The sequence below is a fragment of the Tasmannia lanceolata genome, unplaced genomic scaffold, assembly GCF_043159265.1.
Source record: "Tasmannia lanceolata isolate RefF3 unplaced genomic scaffold, GAP_Taslan_0.1 ptg000044l, whole genome shotgun sequence".
Classification (NCBI taxonomy): domain Eukaryota; kingdom Viridiplantae; phylum Streptophyta; class Magnoliopsida; order Canellales; family Winteraceae; genus Tasmannia; species Tasmannia lanceolata.
In genome coordinates, this window is record NW_027518721.1 from 19868598 (window position 1) to 19885633 (window position 17036).

The window sequence follows — 17036 nt, forward strand, 5'->3', positions numbered from 1 at the left end:
CAGCTGTGTTTCGCGTCACATTCACGTTTTCAAACACAGGTTAGGTTTATTTTTTTTCTTTTTCTGTTTTTCTTGGTCCTATTTCCTTTCTTTATTTTCAGGATTTTTTTTCTACAAGCTATTGATCTGTAGTTACTAGTGTTTTTTTTCCCCTTTTTTACATTGTAACTTTTATCTTTCTTATGCCATTTGTTTCTTGAGAAAAAAGCAACAGATTCACGTTTTTTTTTTCTCTATTAAGGTTTGGGTAGGGTCAGGTCCGGTCGGGTCGGGTTATGCCGTTAGGCTCAGGTTCGGTTCGGGTTGGCCTCAACCCGACCTGAGTTGCACCCTAGCTCGGGTTGGGCTCGGGTCGGGTCGGTCAGGTTATAGGGTTAGGCTCGGGTTCTGTTCGGGTTGGCCTCAACCCGACCAAGAAGGTTAGGCCCTTCCAAGGCTAGTTATTATGCTCACATGGGTGGTCCTCCTCAATCATTAGATAGAGAAAATCGCCAAGATTTCGTTATCCGCTGAGTTGCACCCCTCTCTCTCTCTCTCTGTCTGTCTCTCTTCTCTACTCTTTTGTTTTTTTCCCTGAAATGCAAACGACATTAGGCAAAGCCTTATCTTTTATCCCATCGACACCGACACAGACACAACCCACGCCTTGACGGGTGTGGGGCCCGGTGTTGCTGGGTATTAAAGAGTGTGACAAAAGAGTAGGTTTTTCTTCTTCTACAAAACGCAATCTTTTGGACACAAAGTAAATCAGTTGTGACTTGTGACACGGCCTCAACCATGGGAAGCACCTCTCTTCTCCCTATGGTAGCTAGAAGGTAATCTTCCCCTTTTTGCAAATTTTTTTTGAAAGTTATGCTTAGAGAAATGATATCAGCACAACCATACATTGATATTTTCATAAACCATCTTTTCTTTTTAATTAAAGAGCTGTCAAAAGGAAGAAAAAGACTGGTGGGTTTGTGCAAACATCAAAATATGGTTGTGCCGATAACATTTCCCTATACTTATTCTTGTTTGAGAGCCGCTAGGAAGACACTCCTGTATCAGGGATGTTAGGGATATGGACAACCCTCCATATTCTGCCATGTTTTCAAGCAGGCATAAATTACTTATTAATTCTTATATTTTTTACAGATATATTCCTCTTTGGAGAGATTATATGGTGGCTGCCCTTTATATGTAAAGGGCGGGGAGAGAAAATATCCACCAAGTTGATTTTTGATCAACCTACAAGTCGAAAAAGAAGGTTTGACCTGGATCAAATATCAAGGGGGAGAGTTTTTTCTCTCTCTGCCCTTTACGTTGGACGGTCGGCTACCATGTAAAAACTCCTTTGGAGTAATTATATGGTGGCCGCCCTTTATATGTAAAGGGCGGAGAGAGAAAATATCCACCATGTTGATTTTTGATCAACCTAAAGTAAAAAAAGGAGGTTTGACTTGGATCAAAAATCAAGGGGGAGAGTTTTTTCTCCTCTTTGAATACACTTGCAATTACTAGCTTGTCCTTGTATCATCACTTCACTCTGCCTGCGGTTGGAATGCCTAGGAATAGGAATCAACTTCTTATATCGATTCTGATGCAGTGGCATATCCAAGTGGCACCGTAGGATAATGCCATTTGTCATCCATGTGGCACATCTATGTGGTTTGACTTGGTCTTGGTTTTGCATGGGAATTTAGATAAGCAATTACTATGTCTAGTTTTTAGTATGTGTTAGTTAAGTATTTCTTTAATGATTTATAGGGACTTTGTTAAGACTTATTGGGTTTGTACTTTGACTACTTAGGAAATGGTATTGTCATGAAAATTGTCCTAGAAGTTATTATAGGGTATTGACTATTGAGAATAGGTATAGAAGTTATTGGTAAGTCATTTTCCATGTATCTCATTCATTTACTTCTTGTATCTCCAAATATATCAATGAGAATGAGCAAAGAGGGGATGATAGTTTTTGGCTATAAAAAGAAAGCGGATGATAGTTTTTGGCTAAAAAAAAGAAAGCTTTTCTGAGCATTTAGCAAGAGTTCTACTTCTTGTGTTTTTTCCCACAACCCTAAGGATTGCGATCGTCGATCCGAACGGTAACAAATTCCTATTCTGATTCTCCCTCTAACGAAATGAGAAAATAAATTAAAATAAAAGTTTTAATTAAAAAATTATAATAAAATTCCAATCTAATTGTGGTTGGCTTAGGATACCACCTCTTGGGGCGAGAAACAGACTGTGGCATTTTTCCTGCCTCTAATTCAGCCCCGGTGTCAATTCCACCTCCTAAATTCCGTTATATTTTGAAAAGAGGAAGAAAATGAGGAGGAAATGGAAAAAGAAGAATCGACGCTAGAAAAATTGGATGACATCGGAAAAATGGACGTCGCAAGAAAAAATGAAAGAAAAAAGAGGAAAAAAAAAGTGGAAATGTTGTCGAGTAGGAAAAGTTCAGGCCGTGTCGGGAAAACTTCGTGTCATGTTGAGAAAAGTTAGGGTCAAGTCAAAAAAGTTTGGGTCTTAGCGGGAAAAATTCGTGTCGTGTAGGCAAAAGTTCATGTTGACTAAGTAAAGTTGGGGTCAAGTAGAAAATGTTGGGTTAAGTAGGAAAACTTCAAGCCATCTCAGGAAAACATAGGTTCACGTTGCGGCGGCAAAAGTTGGGGACGAGTTAGGAAAAGTTCTCGACTTGATCTCAACTTTTCTCGACTCGATCCCAACTTCCTCCTCTTCTTCTTCTTCCTCTTTTTTTTAATTTTTTCAAGCATCTTCCTTTTTTTTCGGCGTCAATTCTTCCTTCTCTTTTATGTTTCTTCATCCTCCTCTTCCTTTTTTCCCTCTTCCTCTTTCAAGTTGCAACAATGGTCTCCGACAGTGGTAATGAAAAAACAAAACAAATAAAAAGAAGAAAAAGAAGATGAAGAAAGAACCCTTGTTCAAAGAAGATGCAAATAGGTCTTTTATGTATGGCACCATCCGGTAGTAAGAAGAATTGAAAGTACAAGGCACTCATAATTTCCAAAATAAAATGCAATTTCCGGATCAATTTCCCAAAGAAAAATCAAACATTGGTAAAAACCAGTGTGATTTAAAACTCGTTGGCTCGGCTCGGGACTCGGCCGAGTCGACGCGGAATGGTGGTAGCCGCGTTATAGAGTCACAGACTCGGCCGAGTCCGAGTCATGTTGAACGAAAAAAAAAAATGAATGACTCGGTAAAAATAAAAAAAACAAGATTTGTTTTTTCAATGTAGTAAACCACTGAAAACTATAGGATTGAATGTCTTGTCACTTGTCACTTGTCACCTGCCAACCACAGTAAAAATAAAAACTTTTTCCAATCACAAGATTCATTTTCAGTAAAAATAAAAAGGGTTATTTACTGTTACGTGTCAGAGAGTTGCATTATTGACATAAAAATGTCAGTTGTTGAGAAAAAATGAATAAATGCTGATTTATAAAAAATCAAAATTTTAGGACCAAAATGCCCCTCAGTACATTTATTCTGCTTCCCTTCTTCTTTTTACAGTTTTACTTTTACCCTGTTTTTAACCTAGTTAAAGTGCTTCTTCTCCGGCGAAACCTACTCTTTTCTCCGGCAATACGTAAGAAGGTAAGCTTGAAATCTCATTCTCCCTCTCTCTCTCCATATTTCTTTTTTTTTTTCAAAACTCCATCTAACATCATCTCTCTCTCTCTCTCTCTCTCTCTCTCTCTCTCTCTCTCATTTTTTAGGGTATTCAAAGGTTTTTTTTGCTTGAAATGCACAAAATTGGACCCATCAGCCTTCTGCCTCGTCAAATCTTTCTAAAAAGGGTTTCGAGATCTCCCCATTTTCTTCTCAACGCAAAAATAGGTACTCGAAGCCAAAACAGGATATTCGAAGCCAAAATTTACTTGGTCGAAGTGAAAAATGTGTTTCCTGTAACATTCGCCGTTGTGTTTTTCGCTTCGACTAAATTTTTTTAGGCTTCGAATAACTGGTTTTTTTGCTTCTACTAACATGTTTTTGGCTACGACTAAAACTTTTGAATTCCAGTAACATTTGGAACTTTTTTCGTCTTTAACTAATATATTTTAGCTTCGAGAAATATTTGTTGGCTTCGACTATCACGTTTTAGGCTTCGACAAACTTTTTTTTTTCGCTTTGACTAACACATTTTGGCTTCGACTAAATTTTTTTTATCTTCGACTTCTTTTTTCAACTAACTTTTTTTTTGCTTCAACTAACTTTTTCTGGCTTTGAGTAATTTGTTTTTTGGCATCGACTAGTTTTTTGGCTTAAGTAAATTTTTTTTTGGCTTCGACTATCATTTTTTTTGCTTCAACTATCATTTTTTGGATTCGACTATCATTTTTGGCTTCGAGTAACTTTTTTTTGGCTTCAACTAGCATTTTTTGGGCTTCGACTATCATTTTTGCCTTCAAATAACTTACATTTTGCTTCAAGTGCCTTGCTTCTTATTTTGGCTTCAACTATCAATTTGTGGGTTTGAGCTATCGATTTTGGATTCGAGTTACATTTTTTTAGCTTCAAGTAACCTATTTTTTGGTTATGAATAACTCGTGCGAGTACCATTTTGGCTTCCACTACCCTTTTGCCTAGTGAAAGCTCTTTGGGCAATTGATTTTGGCTACAGCCACCTATTTTGGCTACAGGCACTAGAAAAGGGGAAATACTTACAAAGATAATGAGATTTTGGATATTTGGAAGACGAAAAAGAAAATGAGAAAGGGGCGTCTCTAGAGAACTCTTTCTAACCTCTCAAGACAAATGAGCATATGCCGGAGAAATGAAGATGTTTCGCCGGAGAAGAAGGCTTCTATCGTCGGAAAATGGGCCGTTTCACACAAAAAGGGTCGGAGTAAAACCTAGAAATGAAACTGTAAAACTTGAAAGTAAAAGTAAAAAAGTGTAAAAACAAAGAAGAGAAAGATAAAGTAAGGTTAGGGGTATTTTCGTCCTAAAAAGTCATTTTTTTAATAAAATAGCATTTCTTAGAGTTTTCTCAAAAGTCAACATTTTCTCGTCATTTTTTCAAATGTCCAGCATGTAACAGTAAATAACCCTGAAAAAACAAGATGGCTGAATGTGTTGTCACTTGTCACCTGCCAACCAATACAGCCGTTCTATCATGCCTTTTCAACCCCTAAATATTTGGGAAGTGCCATTAGTGTCCCTTTGCTTATTTGTGGCAACCCCTTCGAGTGTATTTATAACTACTTTTTTGGACTACAGGGGCTGTCCCAGGTAAATAGGAGGGAGAATATAACATTTTTTTAAGGGATCTACTAGGCAATCTTGCAAAAAGCCATCTAGTGGCATATTTTGTCTTATTCATTACGGGCCCTTAATGAATCTCAGGTGGTTCTCTGCTGTAAGAGTGGGCTGTGAGCCCTTGAATGGCTTTTCACAAAATTGCCTAGCAAATTCCATTTTAAAAAGGGAAATGTTATCAGCACTACTGTATTTTGATGAGGGCACTCCTCACTTTATTAAAAGTACGGTATGGCCCGCATCATAAGATGATCCAAACCGTCCATTAGATGGGCCACAGCTTAAATAGGTTGTGCGGCAAAAATTATTTCCATAGGTTGATCCTAACCCTCCCATCTATAGAGGGTTAGGATCAACCCTCTACAATTCAGATGGGAGGGTTAGGATCAACCTGTGGAAATGATTTTTGAGGCACAAGCTATTTATGCTGTGGCCCATCTATTGAACGGTTTGGATCATCCTATGGTGTGGGCCATACCGTACTTTTAATAAAGTGAGGAGTGTTCTCATCAAAATACAGTAGTGCTGCTAACATTTCCCTTTAAAAATACCTCTATATTATTTCTATACTTTTTCTATTATTTATTTATTTTTTAAATGAAGACTCATCTGATTTGATCGCATCAACCGCGCCAACCGCGCTTTTGGCCGCGTCCGCTCTGAGTTGACAAAGATTTTCTTCGGCCGCGTTCCGCGTTGGGTCCGCGTTTTTAAACACCACTAAAAACCCCATTGCCGATCTTCTTTAAATTCACCTTTATAGAATACATTCTTGATAGGTCTAACACTAGACGCTGCGTAAATAATTCTTTTTCCTATATACAAATAATATTTGAAAATTTCTATTTTATTATCCTTTCCAAAACTTAATTTCATATTTTCCCATACAATTTGTAATTTATTCCATATTTTCTTTTATTTTACATATTTTATCCTGGAAAGATAATATTCTTCCATCAAACCTCCAATGATGTTAGAGTTGCTCTTTCTTGATCCAGCCTAGCAAAACTCACAAAAGTTGCCATGTTTAATGAATTCCAGAACCTCCTAGAGATGCTCTACTAAAGTGAGACAGGGGTAGAACACTTCAGATGATAATTTTATTTAAGCAGAATCACTTATTGTCTTTTGCCAGAGTGTTAATCCCATGTATTCACTTCTTTAATGCTAACATAATTTTCCTACTACGGTTGTTACTAGCTCCTCTGAACTGATTTTTTTTTTTCAAAACCTATTGACTTTTATCTATAGACTAGAAAGTAAGGTGGCACTGATCACTGGCGGAGCAAGCGGGATTGGCGAATCCGCGGCCAAATTGTTCCACCGGCACGGTGCCAAAGTGTTCATAGCCGACATCCAAGACGAATTGGGCCAATTAGTTAGCAAAGACCTCGCCTCCCCCGATTGTTTCATCCACTGTGATGTCTCAAACGAAGACCATGTCCGAAATGCTATCGACAGTGTTGTTACCAAGTATGGGAAGCTCGACATAATGTTCAACAATGCTGGCATCATAGACCCATTCAAGCAAAGCATTATTAACAATGAGAAGGCAGATTTTGAAAGAGTAAATAGTGTGAATCTAACAGGCGTCTTCTTGGGCATCAAGCACGCCGCTCAGGTCATGATCCCAGCTCGTCGTGGCAGCATAATTAGTACAGCTAGTATTGCTTCAGTCTTAGGTGGGATCAGTACTCATGCCTACACATGTTCAAAGCACGCAGTGGTGGGGCTCACGAAGAACGCGGCCGTTGAGCTCGGGCAGTTTGGTGTTAGAGTAAATTGTATTTCTCCTTATGGTTTGGTAACCCCTTTGGCTGAGAGATTCTTTCCGGCAAAGGGTGAAGAGCTTGAGAAGTCAATGGAGGTTCCTGCTAATCTTAAGGGGGTCTATCTTAAAGCAGAAGACATTGCTAATGCTGCTCTCTATTTGGGAAGTGATGAATCCAAGTATGTGAGTGGTCACAACCTTGTGGTAGATGGTGGTTACACCATTGTCAATCCAATGTATGCGTTGCAATTTTCAAAGTAGGACAAGATGGGATGAAATGCCAATTCCTATTTCCAATTCCTGCAATCCAAACATGCCTTATTACTTTTGTGACTGGGTATCATTGTCAGTGTTGAAGCGTAAATGATTAAATAACACCAACTCTGACACTTAATCTTTTGTTGTAACTTGTTGTTTCACATTTAATTTATCCCTTGAGTGTTGAAGTATGAACTGTTGCCTCACAGCAAGTCATGTGTTTAAAACCCAACAACTCATTGATATTAAAAATCCATATGTATGGCGAACCCAAAAGAGGGGCCACATGTGCCACTTGTACGAGCTACCCAAAAAAAGAGACCACCCCCAAAAATGAGGGGCCACACGTGAGGGAGAGTATTGAAGCACGAATGATTAAATAACACCAACTCTAACAGGTTAAGCTTTTGAAGTAATTGGTTCTTTGATCACCATACACTGTTCATAGTGAGGACCATATAGGTGACTTCTTAACAAACTACTAGTCAAATTGATTCCTCATCGAGAAAGAGGAGCAGAAGATGCTAATTATAAGTGCAAAAGGTGTTGGTGCTTTATTAAGGGAAATGATATTTACGCCCCTTTTGATCACCAGGGACACCCAATGACAGTCAACGTTGCAATCAAAGCCCTTGAATTTTTCTGACATCAAGTACATTAAGCCTCCTTTTGTCATTGATACACTGACACCGGGTGTGCCTGGTGATCAAAAGGGGCGTAAATATCACTTCCCTTTATTAAGTGTGGCCTACATTTGGACCCACATATAGTGGAAAAATGCATGAAGCTCTTCTACATGTCTTATCCACTAGATTTGTATTTGCAATGGAGTTTAAAGATAAATCCCAAGTGTTTTTAATTTATGAAAAACTTGTTTGAGTTGTGGTGGGATGTAAAAAAGTGCAGTGCTGGGACATAGTTTTTGTGCTTGGGTTGTTGTCCTGGTTGGTGATCTTATTCACTTTGTATTTCGTTGGAGTTTTCCTGACACAAATCCCAATTTTGCTTGTTTTCCTTTTGGGCCCGTTTGGATACCTCATGCATTTGTATTTTGATTTGGATTTGAGTTTTGGATACAAAACACATCAATCATCGTCATGATCATGTTTCAAGAGAGAGAAAGAGGGAGGGATGTCTCGCTGCTGCCGGAGCAACGATGGTGACGGAAGTTGCCACAAATATTGATTTCCAAATAATGTCTGGCAGAAAAGATTTGAACATCGGAATTTTTTGCAAATCTAAGGATCTGATCGAGTTCAAAATATCAACTAAATCCAAATCTAAATCTTGCCGGTATCCAAACGTGGCCTTTCGGTATATATATGAGATCCCACAAAGTTTCTTAGCATTTTTTCTGGTAATAATTTGGCAAATGAAGACAGTCCTATCAAATGCTCTAGCTTGTCGTATCCCAAGAGAAAACAAAAGAATAGATAAAGCCTTTCATAAAGGAAGAATACACAAATACTTTATTTTTTTATTTTTTTTTATTTTTTTTTATTTTTTTAGAGCTTCACCAAGAGACCGGATTTAGTTTACGGTGGTAGTAACTCTAGTAAAAAAATCTTGAATTGATTTAGAGTTATTCATCAACAAGGTCTCAAATCCTTACAATTTTAAAGTATTTTTTAGAAACTTTTATTAAAGTTCAGAACGAAGTGTAGAAAATTCGAGCTTTGTTAAAGAAATTTCAATTAATTGTAGAATGTTGTAACTACTTTTTGCAACCATGCTTTGTAGACTTGAAGGAAAGTGGCGTTAATTACCTGCGGTGTCAGTGAGATCGGTGAATGCACTGGCAATTTTTTTGCTGCCAAAGTCGTCATGACATCCAAGACGAACAGGGTCACTCAGTTTGCTAAGCATTTGGCCATACAAATGCCTCCTTCATCTACTGCATTGTAACGAATGAAACCCACATCCAAAACACCGTCGATTGTACTGTCTCCAACCACAGAAAGCTAGATGTCTTGTTCAACAATGCCGGCCTCATAGACTATGGGTGCAACTCAGATCGGGATGAGTCCAACCCGATCCCGACCTGAGAAACTATTTACTCAACCAAAACTGGACCTGACCTGATTTCCAACCTGATGAGGTTCAACCTGACCCGACCCAACCTGACACGACCCCGAGTTCAACCTGACTTTTTAAGTATACTGGAAACAAAAATGATAAAAAAAATCTTGGGTTTCACTCGGGTCGGGTTGCGGAAGCCCTCAACCTCAACTGGACCCGAACTCAACCCGGGTTGGGATTTTCCCAACCCGAAACCGAACCCAAACTCAACCCAACCTGACTTGACTTTTTCTGGGTTGAACCCGCCCTGTTTTTGACCCCTATCATAGACACATTCAAGCCAACCACCCTCCACAACGAGAAATTGGACTTCGAAAGGGTGCGAATTGTTAGAGTAATTAGGTCAAGCAAGAGGTTGCTTGAAGCATTACACCTAAGGTATCTAATTTTGAATACCAAGTTTGTTGCCTCCAGCCCCTATATATATTAGATACACTAGGGTTTTAATAGGTTAGTGGGCTCTAGCCCAAATAGGCCCACTACATCGGTCCATTATCTTATTGGGCTTATATTAGAACATACATGGGTTATATTATATACCCAACAATCTCCTCCTATGTTCTACATATAGCACAATCCAATAGATAGATAGTGTAATGTTCACAACAAAATATTGAATCATCCACATCACCATATGGTCTATATCATAAAAGATCTGTAATCCAACTGAAAACACGAATCCTTTTATGACAAACTAAAAGTTTTAGATATACAACAAGCTAAACTCAACCAAAAGGTAGTTTCACATATAAGTGAACCCCATTGATCTTAGAGGAATTCATTCATGGGGTATGATTCTCATCGAGATCCAAAATAAAGTTCAAAAAAAAAGTGAACTCTATACATACTGAAATAAAAGCATAGTCTTTATGACTTTAGAAGATTTAAGTAAGTCATCTTCATCAAAGTCCAAATCAAGACAAGCTCCTCCTTTTTCGCCAATCCCTGTGAATTACCAAATATGGATTTCATAAAAATGAATCCAATCATTTGTGTAAAACACTAAAGTATCTAGTTCTACCTGAAGAAGAACTTAGTACAATTCCATAATTCACGAAAGTATCTAGTTCTACCTGAAGAAGAACTTAATACAATTCTAAAATGACTGAAAAAGTATCAGTATCACTCTCACCATAAGCATCATTGTCAAGTTTCAATAAAGAACAAGACCTAAACAGCTTCATTTGCAAATAACCATTCCTAATTGTCAAGTTTCAATAAAGAACAAAACCAAATAGTTTCTTTTGCAAAGAACCATTTCATGTTTCTTTTTTTTGGAATGTTACAGTCATCTTATCCATATTTGAGTTAAGCTGTATCATCAAGTTTGGAATGTACAACCTTTCCCAAAAAAGGACATGTCATCAAATGTGGAATGACATACAACAACTGTAAACATCATCGAAACATATCAAGTGCCTATCTTAGCCAAAACAGAGGGAGATTCGAAAAATTCAAAATAACATGGATGTAGGTTAAGACATGTCTACACGGTCTTTAACCCCATCTCCCCCACAATTTTGAATATTCGATCTTTTGGTCAGTCCATGTTGTGAGAACTTCGGCCTATTATCCTTCGATCTCGAATCAATCAAAGTGATAATCCCGTGTTCTTGAGATAATTCAGCATATGGCCTGTTGCAGCCTAAGATGTCTCCTCTTACCATTAAAGAGTGAGTTCTTCACAACCATTGTTGTAGCTTGATTACCACATAACACACATAAGGAACTAATCCTTAACCCACTAAAGAACTAATCTTTAATCGGGTCAGTGGAATACCATAACCATAATCAGATTCTTTATCCCTTAGCTTTCATCTATAGCTGAAGTTAGGGCATAAAGTTCCAATTCGACTTCCACACAACAACAATAAATTTGCTGTCATCTGATTCTGAGCCCTATGATACATCAGAATAAACTTCCACAATAAGTGGATGGCCACCATGGTTCAGAGCATACTCTTGAGGACACGAAAGGTATCTCATCAGCCTCATAAGGGCATTTCTATGCTCATGGCCAGGAATGCTAGTAAAACGACTCAGCATGCCAACTACAAAGGCTATGTCTGGCCTGGTGCAACACAAAACAGACATGAGACTACCTATCAGTTTAGAATAATCTAACTGGCTTACACTGTCTCTTCCTTAAAGATCAGCTTCTTGGTATAATCAAAATGGTGTCTCAATCGGTTTGCACTCACTGTATCCTCAAAAGGAAAGTAGTTTTTCATATAATGGGCTAGGCCAAGGGTGATTCCTTGCCTTTCAAAACTTACTTTCATACCAAGAATGGTGTTCACAACACCCAGATCTTTTCATGTCGAATTCTTTACCCAAGGTTAGATTCACATTACTCATCACACAGAGATTGGAAACAAGAATCAACATCTACATACAAGCAAATAATCATGACCGTATTCGACACAAAACGATAGTAAAGGCATTTATCCGAGTAATTTGTCAGAAACCCAAAGCTCTTTACTACTTTGTCAAAAAAAAAAAATTATGCCACAATTTAGGTGCTTGTTTAAGACCATAACAAACTTTATATAATCACATACAAATATCTACTTACAGCCCATAGTCTTAGCCTCTTTTGGCAAATCGACTAGCTGTCAAGTTAGATTTTCTAACAGAGAGCTCATTTCATCATGAATGGCTTCTGCCCACAACATAGAGTCCCTAGATCTCATCACCTCTTGATAGGATGATGGATTATTCTCCAATTGGTAGGTCACAAAGTCCTCACCAAATTCTTGGGTACTCTATCACATGGAGGAACATATAGAGATTTAGGATGTGATTTGCAGTCAAAGCTGCCTCTCCCCAAATGCAACTAGGCATGCTAGCTGACATTAACATTGAGTTTAACACTTAAGTTAACGTCATGTTCTTACACTCAGCTATGCCATTTGATTGAGGCGAGAGAGGAGCAGTAGTTTCAAGGATTACGCCCTGAGAGACACATAATTCCTTGAACCCTGGTAATGTGTATCTTCTCCTTCTCTATCACTCCTAACACTCACACTTGTCAAATATAATTGACATATACAATGGTATCTTATGAGTATTAATAAATTAGACCATTTTCTGATAGTGCACATGTCCCAATCGGTTGTGTAACAACTTAGGAATAAATGAAGTACATATGCCAGCATAGTCTAAAAGACTAATAAAAATTAAATTCTTTTGAAGAGCAAGAACTACTTTAACAATTTTTAAAGTTAGTATTTGTCCTGAAGAAAGGACCAAGTTCGCAGTACCAGTGTGAGTAATCTTTGCCTCTGCTCCACTAGCCACTGTAACGGTCTCTTTCGCGGCAACAAGTGGCTCCTGTATCTAACCATCAATCTGAAGAAGGACTGGCCTTACTGTTGCCCAGCATAGCAACAAAACTCTTAGGCTCAGTCTTACCCACCATCATATGAGCTTCCTTCTGTGGTGTGTCAGATTTAGACTGGTTTGGTAGCCTACAATCTGCCGCAAAGTGATCACATTTTCCACAGTTGTGGCGCTTACCCTTCTTTTCTGGAAGATAGGCTTTTTGGCCTCCAACTTGGGATTGTCAATTTTAGGTGACTTGGATTTTCAAGAAAATTTCTTGGGATTTGTTACCGCGTTAGCAGCAGACTGTTGCTGTCTAACCATCTCCAAGTTATTCCTGGCTCAAGTCTCATTTTCGATTCGAACGAATCGTTTGAGATCATCCAGTCCCATTTGCACCTTTTTCCTATACATTTCATTTTTAAAAGAATGCCATTGAGATTCATCAACTTCTTCATTCGTGTCAGCAAAGGTACTCAAAAAGGTGTAAAAACAATTCATATATTTTAGACCGAATTGAGTCTTTCACTTCCATGAATTAAACTCAGATCCACCAAAGGATTGAAGTTTGACCATCTCAAAGGGAATAATAGTCTTTTCCATTTTAGGCTAACTACAAAAGTAAATATGGAAAGAGTGCACCTGATTTGTGTATTGCGAAAGCCGAAGCCAAATTGGTGAACCAAATCGCGTACCAAATCCAACAGCCAAGGTGAAACCCTTCAGCAACAGATAACCACCAAGGTAATAACCCAAACCCAACTGACAAATATTGGGATTTACAGGGGGTGAACCAGAGAATAAAGAAACAGCCAAGGCCAAACCCGAGGCATTTAGGCTCATGCAAGAACTGGTGGCAAACCAAACAGATTCAAAAGAACCCAAACTGTCAACAAAACTGGTTGTAGAGAACTGGTCTAAAACCAGTTTCACAAACTGAACCAGTTGTAAAGTCTGAGAAAACTAGTTCAAAAAAACCGGCCACAAATGCCGCGAAGGTAACCAGTTAGAAGCCGGCGGCTTGCATCAGTTGACAGCAATTTCTGAAAAACAGATTTCTCGTTCTACTGTCTCATACCAATTATGTCTGAGAAGATCCACAAGAACCAGCTTACAAGACCACTTGGAACTGGCTGTAATTACTCTTGCGAGTTGAGTGAATCAATCAACGGTTACAGGTTTCTCGCATAAACCAGTTTCCAAATTGCAAAAACAATTACACAAATTGATTTCTCGCTCTTGTGCGCCAAATATCGCATAAAATCCTCCTAGGCACAAAATATCCCAAAAGGTGATATCGCACACAGCTGATATAGCGCATAGGTATTCTGTCCAAACAGGTGACAAATATCTCTGGTTCGAACCAAATAGCTCCAATAGATCAATCCACCAAGGGGATTTGGCTCCAACAATTGGATTCCGAAATTTCGCCGTCCATCACTAAAAAAAATTTCGACCACAAAGAACTTCCACAAGTTCAGCCCTTTGGAGCAGAGAGGTTACGGGCAACAAGATAGAGCCCATGATGAGTCAAAAAACCCCCCAAATCTCAGCCCTTGTTTCCACAACCAATGGAACCGGCTTGCCAAAACACCAATCTCTTGTACAGAAAGAGAGATAATTGCGCTCCACAAGAGTTTAGGGTTGCAAATAAGTTGGAGCCGGCAGCTGGCCAAGGAATCTGAAGCTCTCGCCGATTAAGAATCCGAGAGAAACCCCCAACGATCCAACATATTTCTTTCAAGATGTCTGTTCCAAGATGAAAGAAACCCTCGTTTCTATTCTGAGGTGAAGAAAAAAAAAGAAACCCACAGCCAAAAATCCGAAAAACCAATTGATTTATGTGGGATTGAAACCCACGCCCAAACAAGTTTTGAGGAAGGCAAAACCATGGCTAAATTGGATCTGTGGAAGAATACACCCACGCTCAAATCGACCCCCAAAAGACCCTTGAAATTGTGGTGTTTTTATTTCCACCATGATCTGCCCAACTATGGCTGAAGTTCTACCAGGCTTCAAGAGGAAAAAAAAATAGTGCAACATATGTCCTCTTTTGGTGTTGAAAGAGACCAAGAATTCCAACGGTGGTTTTGCAGAGATCCACCACCGAACAATAGCAAGGGTTTCCCAATTCAAAACAATCGATTACCTTTTTGCCTTCTCTGTTGGGTGAAAAGCATGTTGCAAAACCAACGTTTGGTTATCTTTCTTGAACCCAAAAACGTGAATCTAATTCGTTGGTCCCCTCTAATAAACGAAAAATTGAATTCGGCTATGGCCTGTGTCCAATTGCACCTTCAAGAAACGAGTCACAGACTACTATTTTTTCATTATGCAACTTAGATCTCAAATTCTCTAGATCAGTTACTTGAGGAGTGATTTTCGTGTCCTCTTGAAACTAGAAATCCATGAATTTGTCCACAAGATGAGTCTTGAACAATTCCTCCTCCTTCTTGAATTGAGCATTTAAGTTGTCACATAGGTCTTTAGCAGTGTTATATTTACTAGAGGTTTCTGCAAGACGGTCTGAAAGACAATTCAACAAGTAGTCTTTGCAGAAATCCTCATCTTTAAGCCATTGAGATCCATCAACTTCTTCATCCGTCTCATCAAAGGTACTCAAAACGGTATAAAAATAATTCACGTATGTCAGACCGAATTGGGTCTTTCGCTTCCAGGAATTAAACTCAGATCCACCAAAGGATTGAAGTTTGACCATCTCAAACGGCACAGTGTTCTTTTCCATTGTATATTTAAAAGGAAATAAAAATTGGAAAGAGTACACCTGATTGGCGAATCGGGAGAACCCAATCCAAGTTGAATCCAAGAACCGAGCCGTGTGAACCGCCCGCAAATCCAAGAGAAATTCGGGACCAACGATTCCTCCACCAAATTATTCCGTTGAATATTCAGCCCCATGGGATGCGGCCAAACAAAAAGGATTTTCGTCCACCAAGGGTTCGGCAATGGTATTTAGACTCCAAGGTTCGGCAAAGCGACAGTTGTGGCCACAGGGACTATGACACAAGGATCCCACCAACAACACAACCTCCAAAAGAGTGTATCAACAGTAGCTTGGATTCAACAAGGCAAATTGTGAGAGGAGAAACCCAAACCGATTTCCAGTTTCAATCCATTGTCGTGTGAAACCCCAACATGATCGGTTTCATAGAGAAGGCTGAGGCGAGATTTTTCCACAGAGTTGAACGTTTCCTTTCTTCTTCTTTTTTCGCTTAAAAACGCCCCTTTTTCACTGCTTTATCCCAACAAGTTGATCTCAAAGAGGGTTCGGCCAACAAGGTTTTAAACCCCCATAATCGTAACATCAGCTTCGATCTTGTATGTGGAGAAGGTGGACAAAACGATCACAAAACTCCAATCAAATATTGTTGTTGGGTATGAGAGAGAGAGAGAGAGAGAGAGAGAGAGAGAGAGCTTGCCCCCCTTTTTTTTAAATCAATATGAAGAGGGAGGCCTGCAACTTCTTCTAACCGGTTGATCCAACCTCAAGAAAAGAGAGTTGCGCTTGCAACTTCTTGTAATCGGTGGATCCAAATTTGATTTGTTGAACAAAAGAGAGAGAGGGAGCAACCCCAACACAAAGTGAGTGGGCTGCTTAGTGTATAATAGCAGGTTACCCAACAAAACGATGGAGTCTTTTTCCGAGGGATTAAAATCCCACGCACAAAAAAACGAACATTGTGAGAATTTCTGTGGGAGAAGAAATCCACGGCCCAAACAAATTTTGAGGGAGAAAACAAAAAAAACCCACGCCCAAATCGGTTCTTTCTTTGTCTTGATTCCAACGATAAATATTTCGAGAGGAGAAGATGATCCCAGGGAGAAAATTTAAGCTTAATGCTTCAAGATTGTTAGAGTAATTAGGTCAAGCAAGAGGTTGCTTGAAGCATTACACCCAAGGTATCTAATTTAGAATACCAAGTTTGTTTCCTCCAGCCCCTATATATATTAGATACACTAGGGTTTTAATAGGTTAGTGGGCTCTAGCCCAAATGGACCCACTACATCGGTCCATTATCTTATTGGGCTTCTATTAGAACATACATGGGTTATATTATATGAGAGAACATTTCCTACACACTTGTGTAGGTAAGTTACCTACACACTTGTGTAGGTAAGTTACCTACACACTACCTTAAAATACAGTGGGCCCACATTGTTTGGGTGATCCAAACCATTCATTTGAATGGTCCTCACATAGATAGGGTGTCCACAAAAAATCAGATCCATAGGATCATCCTAACCATTCAAACTATGGAGGCAAAAAAATGGACTAATTTGTGAAGGTTTATACACGTCCATTTTACCTCCACAAATC

General features: G+C 38.9%; 1 protein-coding gene across 1 annotated transcript; it reads left to right on the forward strand.

Annotated features, from left to right (window-relative positions):
- The first annotated feature begins 722 nt into the window (after positions 1-722).
- LOC143863905 (secoisolariciresinol dehydrogenase-like) lies at positions 723-7500 on the forward strand. Its single transcript, XM_077374687.1, has 2 exons — positions 723-815; positions 6517-7500. The coding sequence occupies exons 1-2, from the start codon at positions 778-780 to the stop codon at positions 7295-7297; spliced, it is 819 nt and encodes a 272-aa protein (XP_077230802.1). The 5' UTR covers positions 723-777; the 3' UTR covers positions 7298-7500.
- The last annotated feature ends 9536 nt before the right edge of the window (positions 7501-17036 follow it).

Coding starts and splice junctions, on each gene's coding strand:
- LOC143863905 (XM_077374687.1), top strand. CDS start 778: ATGGGAAGCACCTCTCTTCTCCCTATGGTAGCTAGAAG. Junction 816..6,516: donor CTCCCTATGGTAGCTAGAAG/GTAATCTTCCCC, acceptor TTTTATCTATAG/ACTAGAAAGTAAGGTGGCAC.